At 46.1% G+C, this 15,823-nt stretch overlaps 1 protein-coding gene across 3 annotated transcripts in view; it reads right to left on the reverse strand.

The window, feature by feature from the left end:
- LOC110505077 (serine/threonine-protein kinase ULK4-like) overlaps positions 1-15,823 on the reverse strand; it is a 218,821-nt gene that overhangs the window by 138,748 nt on the left and 64,250 nt on the right. For all 3 annotated transcript variants that reach the window (XM_036966144.1, XM_036966148.1, XM_036966152.1), the window contains exons 26-30: positions 15,699-15,750; positions 15,493-15,587; positions 10,751-10,802; positions 10,230-10,383; positions 7,629-7,721 (exon numbers count right to left, since the gene is read on the reverse strand). In XM_036966144.1, coding sequence (XP_036822039.1) covers positions 7,629-7,721; positions 10,230-10,383; positions 10,751-10,802; positions 15,493-15,587; positions 15,699-15,750 — 446 coding nt within the window. The remainder of the gene's footprint in view (positions 1-7,628; positions 7,722-10,229; positions 10,384-10,750; positions 10,803-15,492; positions 15,588-15,698; positions 15,751-15,823) is intronic.

Genomic DNA, 15,823 nt, shown 5'->3' on the forward strand with positions numbered 1-15,823 from the left:
CCCCTTTGCAATGACACTCCAAACTGAGCTCCGGTGCATCCAGTTTCCTTTGATCATCCTTGAGATGCCACTACAACCTGATTGGAGTCCACCTGTGGCCATGATTTAGAAAGAAACACACCTGTCTATACAAGGTCCTACTGTTGACAGTGAAGAAACTATGCCAAGGAACTGTCTCCGAGAGAGAATTGTGATGAGGCATATATCTGGAACGGTATGAAACAATTTCTAGAGTGTTAAGTTTCCAAGAACACAGTGGTCTCCATCATTGGGAGATGGAAAAAAAGCTGGAACTACGCAGATCCTGCCTAGAGCTGGCCGTCCAACCAAACAACAGGGCAAGAAGGACCTTGATCAGGGAGGTGACCAAGAACCCAATGACCACTCTGACAGAACAACAGAGTTCCTTGCCTGAGATGGGAGAACCTGCCAGAATCTGGGCATTATGGGAGAGTGGCCAAACAGAAGCCACTCCTAAGAAAAAGGCACATGACAGCACACCTGGAGTCTGCAAAAGGGCACATGACTCATAAGACAAAATATTCTATGGTCTGAGGAGACAAAAATGTAACTCTTTTGCCTGAATGCAAAGCGATATGTATGGAGAAAATCATGCACAGTTCATCACCCGTCTAACACCATCCCTACCGTGTAGCATGGTGGCAGCATCATGCTATGAGGATGCTTTTCAGCGGCAGGGACTGAGAGACTGGTAAGGACAGAGGGAACAAAATACAGGCAAATCCTTGATGAGAACCCACTTCAAAGTGCAAAAGACTGGGTGCAAAGATGTACGTTCCAACAGGACCTCAAGCATACAGCCAAAGCAACACTGGAATGGCTTCAGAACTATAATGTGAAAGTCCTTGAGTGGCCCAGCCAAAGCCCAGACTTGAATTACATTGAAAATCTGTGGAAAGACTTGAAGATTGCTGGTCAACCCCAACTCCCCATCTAACTTAACAGAGCTTGAGAAAATCTGCAACGAAGAATTAAACTGTAATCGCCACCAAAGGTGCTTCTACACAGTATTGACTCTGGGGTGTGAATACTTATGTAAATTAGATATCTGTATTTCATTTGCCATACATTTGCTAAAATGTCTAAAAACATGTTTATATAGATTTTAGATTTTTAACCTTTATTTAAGTAGGCAAGTCCGTTAAGAACAAATTCTGTCTTTGCACTTTGTAATTATGGGGTATTGTGATACATTTTTAATTCCGGCTGTAACACAAAATGTGGGAGAAGTCAAGAGGTATGAATACTTTCTGAAGGCACTGTATAGTAGTATAGTAGTAGTGATGTAATCATTTAAAGTCTGAAATGTGGAGTGTACAGTAATAGTGGACATTAGTGCCAGTAAAACATCTTCCAACCTCACTCTGGAAGCATTGTGAGGCAGCCTCTATCCTTAACTGTGCACTGTTCCCATCCACTTTGCTCCACATGGCTCCCCTGACTGTCAGAGAGTGTGACACAGACAGTCCTGCAGGTCATCTCTGCTGCCTGTCAGAGGGAGAAGCTGAGGCTGAATGAACAGAGCTGCTGCCTGCCACTGAGCCATGTCAAACCAAACCAACACAGCTCAAGCCCAGCCAGCTCTTCAGACCGGCCAGTGACACTGATAGTACGAGGTAACACTCCCATTCCTCATTTACACACACCAGCTGTCAGAGCTGATTACACACACACGAACGCACACACAAAAACACACGAAAGCACAGACGAACAGACCCACGAACACACACAGTCAGGGATGAGGTTTTGCTCTATTCCTCTGACCGCACTCAACTCTGCTGTCCACTCCAATCAGCAGAGAGGAGCAGAGGTCTCCATGCAGGCAGCACAGGTGGCAGACAGAGGAGAGGAAAGGAGGGAGGAGAGGACACCTGGGGATCCCAGGCTTTTAACACAATGGCTGTGACCAAAATGGCAGCCTGTGCCTTTTAGAGTGCACTACGTTTGAACAGGGCTCATAGGCCTCTGGTCCAAAATATTGCACGATAGGCTGCCATTTGCGACACATTCAAAACAACACCCATGTCTGTTCATCCAACTGACCAATCACTCATTGTGTATGCACAGACTACCAGGCAACGGTACCGCGTTGACCAATAGCACGATATCAGCACGACTCCAGTCAAATCAAATAATAATACCACAATGAGCGTAGCCTTGATGTAGTCAGCGTGTAACCTCCGTTAACCTGCTCATTAGAAAGGATCAGGTTTTTATTAGCGGTAGCATGCCGGCTTCCTGTAGCTGTGAGGCTGACTTCCGCTGGGATAAAAGCATTTTTCAAATTCCTGCTAATCAGGGTGTAAAAGCATTCCGGCAGATAGAACTGGTTTTGCTTCACTTGCTAAAGCGGGCACAGCTAGGCAGACTGACTGAGCCCACACAAAGGCAACAACGGCCAAAGGTTCAGATAATTGGAAAGTTTGAACTCTGTATCAAACCTGATAATGAGGGGGAAAGACATACTTGTATGAAGCCCTGTTAAAGTCCCAATTTGCAATCTAATTTAAGCCAGAACCCATCAAGGAGAGAGCTCTGCACTTTTTTAGGACTTTATCAAGCAGTGGTAAATGCAATTTAATTTCTCATTGTAAATGTAATAGCTCGTCTCAGACAAGGGAAATACAACCAACAGGAGTGTGTAGCAGATTGCTGACATCAATTTGAATAGTTCAGTTGGCTCTCTCAGTGCCAGATAGATAGACAGAGGGAGGTGTGGGGGCTGGCTTGTGTTCAGAGCCTTGACAGAAATGGCAGTCAGTCTGGGATGTGTTGGAGATCGAAGATAAAACTATGTAAGCGCACCCAGCTGGTGTCCATCATCACCTTCTCAACGACCAGGCAGGCAGCACAGAAACACAGAGAAACCAGCTCTCAATTCATCACAGACAGCGGCTCCCAAATGCCCCTGGTCCATAGTAGTGCACTATGTAGGGAACAGAGTACCCTTGTTTCATGAGGATCACCCAGATGAGAGGGCTTGAGGAACTATCAGGGAGACAATGGCAACATGCTTTAGATACAGTATACTACCATCACCAGACCAGCCTGGCATCTACTGCTCTTCAACTATTTCAACATCCTGCACAGCTTTATTCATTGGTAAACCCACATAATACCTTACTTCGTATACAGACTGCTATCGCCTTACTATGGTGCAGTGGTGGTGTTCACAGTTTATTACACAGCAGAGTGAAATCTTATTCATTCTAACGACTTCTTCTGCATCGTTCAGTAACATCACGTTCCCACCTCTGCTAAGCAGCGCAGTCCCTAACTTAGGCTTAGTCTGACCTTTCCTCTGTAACAGATCAATACTCCTTACTAATCCCAAGCACACAAAGGGCCTGTCTGCCTGCCTGCTGCCTGCCATTAGGTTAGAGGACAGTCTGGCTCTCTGATGAACACTGGAATATCCATGGTTAATACTAAACACTATGCAGGAATCTCATACAACTGCAGCAGCTAGCTAGCTATAGCAACCTACAACATACTGTACATCCCAAATGTCACCCTTTTCCCTACATAGAGCACTACTTTTGACTAGAGCCCTATGGGTCCTGTTCAAACATAGTGCCCTATATAGGGAATAGAGTTCCATTTGAGATCCAGACAGTCTTCAAAGAGGGTGGGAGTGGACGGGTTGGTTAAGGACATTCTCAGATTTCCTTTTGAAAAGTGACATTACGTCTTCCTCTTTGTGCTCCAGGTCCAGTGTGATCTGAAAGCCATTGAGCAGGATGACAGACATACTGCTGAGGTGTGTGTTGCCACCAGCTGGTGAAAGACTCCTTTAAAACTCCCCCGGGAGCTGTTAACCCCCCTGTTCTGTTCTCCTGTTCTCCTTCTATCAGCTCCACTGTTCTCCCCTGAACAGCAGCGACATGGCGGTGACATCACACCTCTCCTGTAGGCTGGTCCTATTTGGACACACCCAATCATCAATCAATCGATGACTTTCCTTTCCCAGGGAACGGTTTCCTCTCCTTCAGCCCAGTGTGTGTGAGTGTGCGCGCGTGTGTGACCTTGCGTACGACCGTGTTTGCGTGTGTGAGTGTGTTACTGTTGCAGCATATCAGGGAAGACCTACCTCTGAGAATCTCTTTAACATCACATTACCAGTGTAGCTTTCTTTCAATAAGGACAAGCCAATGCCTCGTGTCTGTGTGCTTATGCATCAACTTCTGCAATTAAATAATGTCTCTATGTGAGTATTTCTCTAAAATTAGTTTAAGTTTGCTCTTATTTATGCTCTACTTTCCCCTATGATTCAGATAACTGAACGGAGGAGGGGTGGAACGGCCCTGGCAAGCCAAGGAAACGTGGTGTGAGCTGAATTCTAGATGTGCCATGCACTGTGAGTTTGTGCCCTGCAGGCAGGCAGCTACAGAGGGAGGAGGGGGATCTACAGTGTGTTATTAGGGAAACAGTGCAGTGTTGGGCCTGAGCTCCACACTGCTCCCTACATGAGGCCACAACTCTGGAACACCCCTCAACATGCTGATGCTGCGAAAAGGTCAAGCATATTAAACTATGTATTAGGCTGCTGATAAACAATACAATTATTGACTTCGTGATTTTGTTTTCTCTGGTAGTAATAATTACATGAATGATCTGATGTGTCCAAAACCAGCTTATGGTTTACAGCTTCAAGGGAGGGAAGGAGAGAGAGACTTTTTACCGACCTAATGTACCACAGTGTGCCATCACAACAGCAAGATGTGTGACCTGTTGCCACAAGAAAAGGGCAACCAGTGAAGAACAAACACCATTGTAAATACAACCCATATTTATGTTAATTTATTTCCCCTTTTGTACTAACTATTTGTACATCATTACAACACTTTATATAGACATATTGACATTTGAAATGGCTTTATTCTGTTGGAACTTTTGTGAGTGTGATGTTTACTGTAAGGTTTTTATTGTTTATTTCACTTTTGTTTATTATCTATTTCACTTGCTTTGGCAATGTAAACATATGTTTCCCATGCCAATAAGGCCCTTAAATTGAAATTGAATTGAGAGAGAGAAACAGAGAGAGAGGAGAGAGACAGAAAGAGAAAGACAGAAGAGAGAGATCAATTAACTTTTTTTATTTGATAATTTCTTAACCCCCAGAAATAATTTCTTAACTTAATATTCAACACCAGAAAAAAAATGCAAGTGTTAATCAAGATGCTGTGTTGTCTCTTCAGGTTGCGTTGTGTACAACAGATGCCATAGCAACCCCATCGCAACTCACCTCCATAAACTCTAGGTAGATAATAACAGATGCCATAGCAACCCCATCGCAACTCACCTCCATAAACTCTAGGTAGATAATAACAGATGCCATAGCAACCCCATCGCAACTCACCTCCATAAACTCTAGGTAGATAATAACAGATGCCATAGCAACCCCATCGCAACTCACCTCCATAAACTGTAGGTAGATAATAACAGATGCCATAGCAACCCCATCGCAACTCACCTCCATAAACTCTGGGTAGACAATAACAGATGCCATAGCAACCCCATCGCAACTCACCTCCATAAACTCTGGGTAGACAATAACAGATGCCATAGCAACCCCATCGCAACTCACCTCCATAAACTCTGGGTAGACAATAACAGATGCCATAGCAACCCCATCGCAACTCACCTCCATAAACTCTGGGTAGACAATAACAGATGCCAAAGCAACTCCACCGCAACTCACCTCCATAAACTCTGGGTAGACAATAACAGATGCCATAGCAACCCCATCGCAACTCACCTCCATAAACTCTGGGTAATAACAGATGCCATAGCAACCCCATCGCAACATCAAGATGACATTGTGTTGGTTAGACTCTTTGGTTTTCTTCAAGATGACATTGTGTTGGTTAGACTCTCTGGTTTTCATCAAGATGACACTGTGTTGGTTAGACTCTCTGGTTTTCTTCAAGATGACACTGTGTTGGTTAGACTCTCTGGTTTTCATCAAGATGACACTGTGTTGGTTAGACTCTCTGGTTTTCATCAAGATGACATTGTGTTGGTTAGACTCTCTGGTTTTCATCAAGATGACATTGTGTTGGTTAGACTCTTTGGTTTTCTTCAAGATGACATTGTGTTGGTTAGACTCTCTGGTTTTCTTCAAGATGACATTGTGTTGGTTAGACTCTTTGGTTTTCTTCAAGATGACATTGTGTTGGTTAGACTCTCTGGTTTTCTTCATGATGACACTGTGTTGGTTAGACTCTGGTTTTCATCAAGATGACATTGTGTTGGTTAGACTCTTTGGTTTTCTTCAAGATGACACTGTGTTGGTTAGAGTCCTAGTCTGTCTATCTGGAGATGGTGTAGAACAGGGTTCCCCAGCTGGCAACCCGCGGGCCGAATGCTTTTATTTGGCAACTAAAATGTTCTGAGCACAAAATATATATATATGTTCCATGGTTGGACATAAAAGACTGTAAAAACACCAGGAAATATATATATATGTTCCATGGTTGGACATAAAAGACTGTGAAAACACCAGGAAATATATATATATGTTCCATGGTTGGACATAAAAGACTGTGAAAACACCAGGAAATATATAGATATGTTCCATGGTTGGACATAAAAGACTGTGAAAACACCAGGAAATATATATATATGTTCCATGGTTGGAGATAAAAGACTGTGAAAACACCAGGAAATATATATATATGTTCCATGGTTGGAGATAAAAGACTGTGAAAACACCAGGAAATATATAGATATGTTCCATGGTTGGACATAAAAGACTGTGAAAACACCAGGAAATCAGCTCCAAGTAATTTTGATTTTGAAATCTGTTTCCAAGTATTCCCACACCAGGAAATCAGCTCCAAGTAATTTTGATTTTGAAATCTGTTTCCAAGTATTCCAACACATAGTAGAGACGTGATTATATACAAACATAAACAAGGTTTTAAATTATTATGTTTAGTTTAATATTATATCTGTGCTTCTTGTGGTCAGTTTGCAGTCTACAAATGATTAGTAATTATGTTCCAGACCCCCGACCCCAGACCATTATGTTCCATCCTCCAGACCATCCTCCAGACCATCCTCCAGACCATCCTCCATCCTCCAGACCATCCTCCAGACCATCCTCCAGAAACAAAACGGCCCACGGCTGAATCTAGTTGATGATCCCTGGTTTAGAAGTTATTTATTTTATTTTACCCCTTGTTCTCCCCAATATCGTGATATCCAAATTGGTAGTTCCAGTCTTGTCCCATCACTGCAACTTCCCTAGAGAGCCGGGCGTCCTCCGAAACACGACCCTGCCAAGCAGCAATGCTTCTTGACACACTGCTCACTTAACCCGGAAGCCAGTCGCACCAATGTTTCGGAGGAAACACCGTCCAGCTGGTGCTCAAAGTCAAGGAATCGCTAGAACGCGATGCGACAATGAAATCCCGGGCCGGCCAAACCCTTCCCTTAACCCGGACGACGCTGGGCCGATAATGCGCCGCCTCATGGGTCTCCCGGTCACAGTCGGCTGTCACACAGCCTGGGATCGAACCAGGGTCTGTAATGACACCTCAAGCACTGCGAAGCAGTGACTTAGACCGCTGCGCCACTCAGGAGGCTGGTTTAGAAGGTTTTACCTGTTGACGGGGCTGCTGTGTTCTGTGAGGGCCACCAGCAGCTTGAGAGCGTAGACTGGGATTGGGTCTGGCTCCAACAGGAGAGATTCATACCTGTACAACATAGGAGAGGCATTAGTCACACTTTATATGGATAGCTATTACGGTAGTCCCCTACAGAGAGGTTTAGGGTCTAGTTAGTTCAACAGCTTGTTGATCGGTGTATAGATGTTTTACTAACTATCGAGAAATCCTCTGTAGAGAACTGGCCAACACATATGGGGACTGGCTTAAATATTGAATTCAATAAATCTAAATAACTAATGAAAAAAACATAAATACATTCAATAAATCTAAAACGTTTATTTGAAATGTTTATTTATACACTAGGGAACTGGCCAAATAAAGTTAACAAAACAAGAAGGTTCACTACTTTGACTGCACTCCACACACCCAGGCCCAGATGAACAGTGGAGCTGGACTGGCTCTCAGTTTCTGGTCATTAATTAATCCATGTCATCAGAGCTTTTAAATGAGCTAAAGTTGAGAAGTCTGCAGAAGCAGCTGAAGACAGGGAGGCACAAAGGGAGAGGGTAGAGGAGAGGAGAGTAGAGAGAGAGGAGAGGAGAGTAGAGAGAGGGGAAAGAGAGAGAGAGGAGAGTAGAGAGAGAGATAGGGTAGAGGAGAGTAGAGAGAGAGGAGAGAGAGGGTAGAGGAGAGTAGAGAGAGAGGGTAGAGGAGAGGAGAGAGAGAGGGTGGAGGAGAGGAGAGAGAGAGGGTGGAGGAGAGGAGAGAGAGAAGGTAGAGGCAAGTAGAGAGAGAGATGGTAGAGGAGAGTAGAGAGAGAGGGTAGAGGAGAGGAGAGAGAGAGAGAAAGAAGAGTAGAGAGAGAGAGAAAGAAGAGTAGAGAGAGAGAGGAGAGAGGGTAGAGGAGAGTAGAGAGAGAGAGGAGAGAGGGTAGAGGAGAGTAGAGAGAGAGAGGAGAGAGGGTAGAGGAGAGTAGAGAGAGAGAGGAGAGAGGGTAGAGGAGAGTAGAGAGAGAGAGCAGAGAGGGTAGAGGAGAGTAGAGAGAGAGAGAGGAGTGAAAGTAGAGGAGAGTAGAGAGAGAGGGTAGAGGAGAGGAGAGAGAGAGGGTAGAGAAGAGTATAGAGAGAGAGGAGAGAGGGTAGAGGAGAGTAGAGAGAGAGAGGAGTGAAAGTAGAGGAGAGTAGAGAGAGAGGGTAGAGGAGAGTAGAGAGAGAGAGGAGTGAAAGTAGAGGAGAGTAGAGAGAGAGGGTAGAGGAGAGTAGAGAGAGAGAGGAGTGAAAGTAGAGGAGAGTAGAGAGAGAGGGTAGAGGAGAGTAGAGAGAGAGAGAAAGAAGAGTAGAGAGAGAGAGGAGAGAGGGTAGAGGAGAGTAGAGAGAGAGAGGAGAGAGGGTAGAGGAGAGGAGAGAGAGAGAGAAAGAAGAGTAGAGAGAGAGAGGAGAGAGGGTAGAGGAGAGTAGAGAGAGAGAGGAGAGAGGGTAGAGGAGAGTAGAGAGAGAGAGGAGAGAGGGTAGAGGAGAGTAGAGAGAGAGGGTAGAGGAGAGTAGAGAGAGAGAGGAGAGTAGAGAGAGAGAGCAGAGAGGGTAGAGGAGAGTAGAGAGAGAGAGAGGAGTGAAAGTAGAGGAGAGTAGAGAGAGAGGGTAGAGGAGAGGAGAGAGAGAGGGTAGAGAAGAGTATAGAGAGAGAGGAGAGAGGGTAGAGGAGAGTAGAGAGAGAGAGGAGTGAAAGTAGAGGAGAGTAGAGAGAGAGGGTAGAGGAGAGTAGAGAGAGAGAGGAGTGAAAGTAGAGGAGAGTAGAGAGAGAGGGTAGAGGAGAGCAGAGAGAGGGGGTAAAGGAGAGCAGAGAGAGAGAGGGGGGTAAAGGAGAACAGAGAGAGAGAGAGGGGTAAAGGAGAGCAGAGAGAGATAGAGGGGTAAATGAGAGCAGAGAGAGATAGAGAGGGGTAAAGGAGAGCAGAGAGAGAGAGGGGGGGGTAAATGAGAGCAGATAGATAGAGAGAGGGGTAAAGGAGAGCAGAGAGAGAGAGGGGGGTAAAGGAGAACAGAGAGAGAGAGAGAGGGGTAAAGGAGAGCAGAGAGAGATAGAGAGAGGGGTAAAGGAGAGCAGAGAGAGATAGAGAGGGGTAAAGGAGAGCAGAGAGAGAGAGGGGTAAAGGAGAGCAGAGAGAGAGAGGGGGGTAAAGGAGAGCAGAGAGAGAGAGAGAGAGAGAGGTAAAGGAGAGCAGAGAGAGATAGAGAGATAGAGAGAGAGAGGGGTAAAGAAGAGCAGAGAGAGAGGGGTAAAGGAGAGCAGAGAGAGATAGAGAGAGAGGGGTAAAGAAGAGCAGAGAGAGAGGGGGTAAAGGAGAGCAGAGAGAGATAGAGAGAGAGGGGTAACGGAGAGCAGAGAGAGATAGGGAGAGGTGAGGAGAGATGAAAGAAAGTGTAGGGGAGATAAGAGAGAGGGGGGAGAGGATAGGGGAGAGCGGAGAGAGAGAGCAGGGAGAGAGGGTAGGGGAGATAAGAGGGGGGAGGAGAGAGGGAAAATGTAGAGAAGAGCAGAGTGATAGAGAGGGTAGAGGAGAGAGAGATAGAGAGATGCAGGAGAGAGCATACTCACTGTGGAAGAAGGGCTTCTGTAATGAGAGTCAGTAGTCTGCCAGTTGAAGAGTTGCACTCTCTCTCTCTCCTCTCTCCCTCCTCCACGGCCTCTTGGCTCAGCAGCAGCAGTGTGATCTCTGACAGAACACGCAAGCTGACGATACGCCACTCCACTACAACACAAAACAGAGCATGTAACACACACACACACACACACACACACACACACACACACACACACACACACACACACACACACACACACACACACACACACACACACACACACACACACACACACAGCAATATTGATCCATGCAGACCCTCTGCAGTGAGAAAGCTGATAGTTAGTTACCTTACATACAAATCAAAACATTTACTACAATACCAAGCACATGCAAATGTGGTTAACTTTAGACCAAGGGCCTTGCTGTGTGCCATGCTAGATAGGGAACATTGGAGAATGGGCACGTTCCAGACTGCCTATCTATGTACTTAGATGTTAAGCATGGAGAGCACATGACCCAGACGTTTCCTTACCATTTTTACTGAAGGCAAGAGAAGTCAGTGGAGGAAGAATGCAATCAACAACCTTGAAGAGATAAAATACATATTTATACATAAAATAAACAACAAACATAAAATAAAACAAATAAATAAAACAAACGTCAAATAAACAACACCTAAACCTAATATAAGACAGTATTTCCATTTGACTCCTGTTATACATCACCAACAAGTCATTTATTCATCACATGCAAATGTAGAAATGATGTCTTTTCTTTGAAACATGTCGTCTATTAAAGCGAGGAGCAATGAAATGAGCACTCCCCATCTCTATGTGAATATGATGTTGCTCCTGTCCTTCCATCATAAACACCTGATGTGAGCACTCCCCATCTCTATGTGAATATGATGTTGCTCCTGTCCTTCCATCATAAACACCTGATGTGAGCACTCCCAATCTCTATGTGAATATGATGTTGCTCCTGTCCTTCCATCATAAACACCTGATGTGAGCACTCCCAATCTCTATGTGAATATGATGTTGCTCCTGTCCTTCCATCATAAACACCTGATGTGAGCACTCCCAATCTCTATGTGAATATGATGTTGCTCCTGTCCTTCCATCATAAACACCTGATGTGAGCACTCCCAATCTCTATGTGAATATGATGTTGCTCCTGTCCTTCCATCATAAACACCTGATGTGAGCACTCCCAATCTCTATGTGAATATGATGTTGCTCCTGTCCTTCCATCATAAACACCTGATGTGAGCACTCCCAATCTCTATGTGAATATGATGTTGCTCCTGTCCTTCCATCATAAACACCTGATGTGAGCACTCCCCATCTCTATGTGAATATGATGTTGCTCCTGTCCTTCCATCATAAACACCTGATGTGAGCACTCCCAATCTCTATGTGAATATGATGTTGCTCCTGTCCTTCCATCATAAACACCTGATGTGAGCACTCCCAATCTCTATGTGAATATGATGTTGCTCCTGTCCTTCCATCATAAACACCTGATGTGAGCACTCCCAATCTCTATGTGAATATGATGTTGCTCCTGTCCTTCCATCATAAACACCTGATGTGAGCACTCCCCATCTCTATGTGAATATGATGTTGCTCCTGTCCTTCCATCATAAACACCTGATGTGAGCACTCCCAATCTCTATGTGAATATGATGTTGCTCCTGTCCTTCCATCATAAACACCTGATGTGAGCACTCCCAATCTCTATGTGAATATGATGTTGCTCCTGTCCTTCCATCATAAACACCTGATGTGAGCACTCCCAATCTCTATGTGAATATGATGTTGCTCCTGTCCTTCCATCATAAACACCTGATGTGAGCACTCCCAATCTCTATGTGAATATGATGTTGCTCCTGTCCTTCCATCATAAACACCTGATGTGAGCACTCCCCATCTCTATGTGAATATGATGTTGCTCCTGTCCTTCCATCATAAACACCTGATGTGAGCACTCCCCATCTCTATGTGAATATGATGTTGCTCCTGTCCTTCCATCATAAACACCTGATGTGAGCACTCCCAATCTCTATGTGAATATGATGTTGCTCCTGTCCTTCCATCATAAACACCTGATGTGAGCACTCCCCATCTCTATGTGAATATGATGTTGCTCCTGTCCTTCCATCATAAACACCTGATGTGAGCACTCCCAATCTCTATGTGAATATGATGTTGCTCCTGTCCTTCCATCATAAACACCTGATGTGAGCACTCCCAATCTCTATGTGAATATGATGTTGCTCCTGTCCTTCCATCATAAACACCTGATGTGAGCACTCCCAATCTCTATGTGAATATGATGTTGATCCTGTCCTTCCATAGAAACAACAGTAAACGCTCTGTTCTGTTCTAGTCTATTATGATGAGGACGATTTCCATAGAAACAACAGTAAACGCTCTGTTCTGTTCTAGTCTATTATGATGAGGACGATTTCCATAGAAACAACAGTAAACGCTCTGTTCTGTTCTAGTCTATTATGATGAGGACGATTTCCATAGAAACAACAGTAAACGCTCTGTTCTGTTCTAGTCTATTATGATGAGGACGATTTCCATAGAAACAACAGTAAACGCTCTGTTCTGTTCTAGTCTATTATGATGAGGACGATTTCCATAGAAACAACAGTAAACACTCAACGAGGATGTAATCTAAACAGGAGACAACATTAGAATAAGAAGCCTGAGGTGGGTATAAAGAATGTACTGTGTCTCCATGGATGTGTCCCAAATGGCAGCCTAATTCCCTATATAGTGCACTACCCTCGACCAGAGGTCTATGCGCCCTGGACAAAAGCAGTGCACTACTGTATAAGGGGATTGGGGTGCCATTAGGGATGGATCCATTGAGCACCTTTGTTGTTTATTAGAATATATCCATCAAAAGAGACTGTTGTGCTTCCCATTATATTCAGCACATATTCTCCCTCCACCGTGCAAAGGGTTTTAAGTGTCTGTCTGACTCAGAAGAGGCTTTTCTATCAGGCAACAGCCAGTCAAGAGTATAAATAGATACAACTAAAAACAGATGACTAGATCCGATATTGCTGTGTTTCACCTCTGCAGAGAGCTTGTTCCAACAATTTACTTAACCTTTATTTAACTAGGCAAGTCAGTAAAGAACAAATTCTTATTTACAATGACTCCCTACCCCGGCTAAACCCTCACGACACTGGGACAATTGTGTGCCGCCCTATGGGACTCCAAATCCCAGCCGGATGTGATGCAGCCTGGATTCGAACCAGGGACTGTAGTGACGCCTCTTGCACTGAGATGCAGTGCCTTAGACCACTGCGCCACTCGGGAACAAAAGGAAACATTAAACTGTGTGTGTACTCATGCACTGCTGACAGACAACGCTCAGCGGAATCTAATGACTAGTGTCAGACATGTAATTCAAGTTTCTTCTCATGTTACTCAGTATGAGAGGAGCTGCTCTTCTTCTTCACAGGACCATCAAGCCTCTTCAACTCATTACTTCCTGCCAGCGTCCCAAATGTCACCCTATCCTCTTTATAGTGCACTACTTTTGACCATGGCCAATAGTATATAGGGAATAGCGCTCTTAGGACTCAGACCGTGCCCGGCCCAGCTCCTTCCTGTAGGTCAATATTCATTCCAGTCTCCTCAGACCAGACCAAGGCCCAGCTGCACTCTGCTGGAGCTCCTGAGACAGCACAACTGATGGTCTGCTGGCCTGACAGTCTCTCTCCAACACCAATCATGACTACTCCAAGTCAACCCCCCATGCCAGGGCCCTGTGTTGGGGAGGGAAGTACAGGGCTGGTAGACAACCACTAACCACTAGTCCTTAGCCCCTCGACACTTATGTAGATCTGAGTGGACATCTGAGTGGATTAGGGGTCAAGGGTTGTTTCTGGAGGAGGCCAGTGTTGCTGCAGGCTGTAGTGCCTCGGGCTTAGGGAGCCGCTGTTACTGCAGGCTCCTTGCAGACCACAGGGCCAGACTCACAGTACAGTGATGGGGCGTTAATAAAGCCTAGAGGGTGAAAAGAGACTGTTGTGCTAGGGGGTTAGGGCTAGTGGTTAGGGGATAGGGGCTAAGAGGTTAGGGACTAGGGGCTAAGGGGTTAGGAGCGAAGGAGTTGGGGGATAGGGGCTAAGAGGTTAGGGAAGAGAGGCTAAGAGGCTAAGAGGTTAGGGGCTAAGAGGTTAGGGACTAGGGGCTAAGGGGTCAGGGGGTTAGGGGCTAGAGGGTTAGTGGCTAGGTCTAAGAGGTTAGGGGCTAAGAGGTTAGGGTCTAAGGGGTTGGGGCTAAGGGGCCAGGGGGTTAGGGGCTAGAGGGTTAGTGGCTAGGTCTAAGAGGTTAGAGGCTAAGGGGTCTAAGGGGTTAGGGACTAAGGGGCCAGGGGGGTTAGGGGCTAAGGGGTCTAAGGGGTCAGGGGGTTGGGGCTAGAGGGTTAGTGGCTAGGTCTAAGAGGTTAGGGGCTAAGGGGTTGGGGCTAAGCGGCCAGGGGGGTTAGGGGCTAAAGGGTCTAAGGGGTTAGGGACTAGGGGCTAAGAGGTTAGGGAAGAGGGGCTAAGAGGCTAAGAGGTTAGGGGCTAAGAGGTTAGGGACTAGGGGCTAAGGGGTTAGGAGCGAAGGAGTTGGGGGATAGTGGCTAAGAGGCTAGTGGCTAGGGGCTAAGCGGTTAGGGGCTAAGGGGTCAGGGGCTAAGGGGTCAGGGGCTAAGGGGTCAGGGGATTAGGGGCTAGATGGTTAGTGGCTAGGTCTAAGAGGTTAGGGGCTAAGTGGTTGGGGCTAAGGGGCCAGGGGGGTTAGGGGCTAAGGGGTTAGGGACTAGGGGCTAAGAGGTTAGGTGCTAAGGGTTTGGGGCTAAGGGGTTAGGGACTAGGGGCTAAGAGGTTAGGTGCTAAGGGTTTGGGGCTAAGGGGCCAGGGGTTTAGGGGCTAAGGGACTAGGGGCTAAGAGGTTAGGGGCTAAGGGGTCAGGGGCTAAGGGGTCAGGGGATTAGGGGCTAGAGGGTTAGTGGCTAGGTGTAAGAGGTTAGAGGCTAAGGGGTTGGGGCTAAGGGGCCAGGGGGGTTAGGGGCTAAGGGGTTAGGGACTAGGGGCTAAGAGGTTAGGTGCTAAGGGTTTGAGGCTAAGGGGCCAGGGACTAGGGGTCTAAGGGGTTAGGGGCTAAGAGGTTAGGGGCTAAGGGGCCAGAGACTAGGAGGTTAGGGACTAGGGGCTAAGGGGCTAGGGGATAAGAGGTTAGGGACTAGGACCCTACTCACAGGACAGTGATGGGGTGTCAGCAGGGCTGGGTGCTGGGTGATGGCCTCCACAGCTGACAGAGTGTTCCTGATCAGCTCCTCTGAACCTGCTTGTCCTGGGAATCAAGCAGCAGGTTACACCAACAGTCTGGGCTTTATGGGACAGTTGTCCAGATGAAACCTGTATTACTAATAACCAGTGATAAAGCAAGCTGACATTCACTCACCTATTGCACTGCCCAAACTGGTCTCACTGGCATCAATAGATGTTATGTGACTCTGGAAGAACATCAGAAATAAGGGGTGCAGAAGGCCATGGGACAATACAACTACACATCACTGTCTCAATGAC

Source organism: Oncorhynchus mykiss, chromosome 3 (assembly GCF_013265735.2).
Source record: "Oncorhynchus mykiss isolate Arlee chromosome 3, USDA_OmykA_1.1, whole genome shotgun sequence".
NCBI classification, from domain to species: domain Eukaryota; kingdom Metazoa; phylum Chordata; class Actinopteri; order Salmoniformes; family Salmonidae; genus Oncorhynchus; species Oncorhynchus mykiss.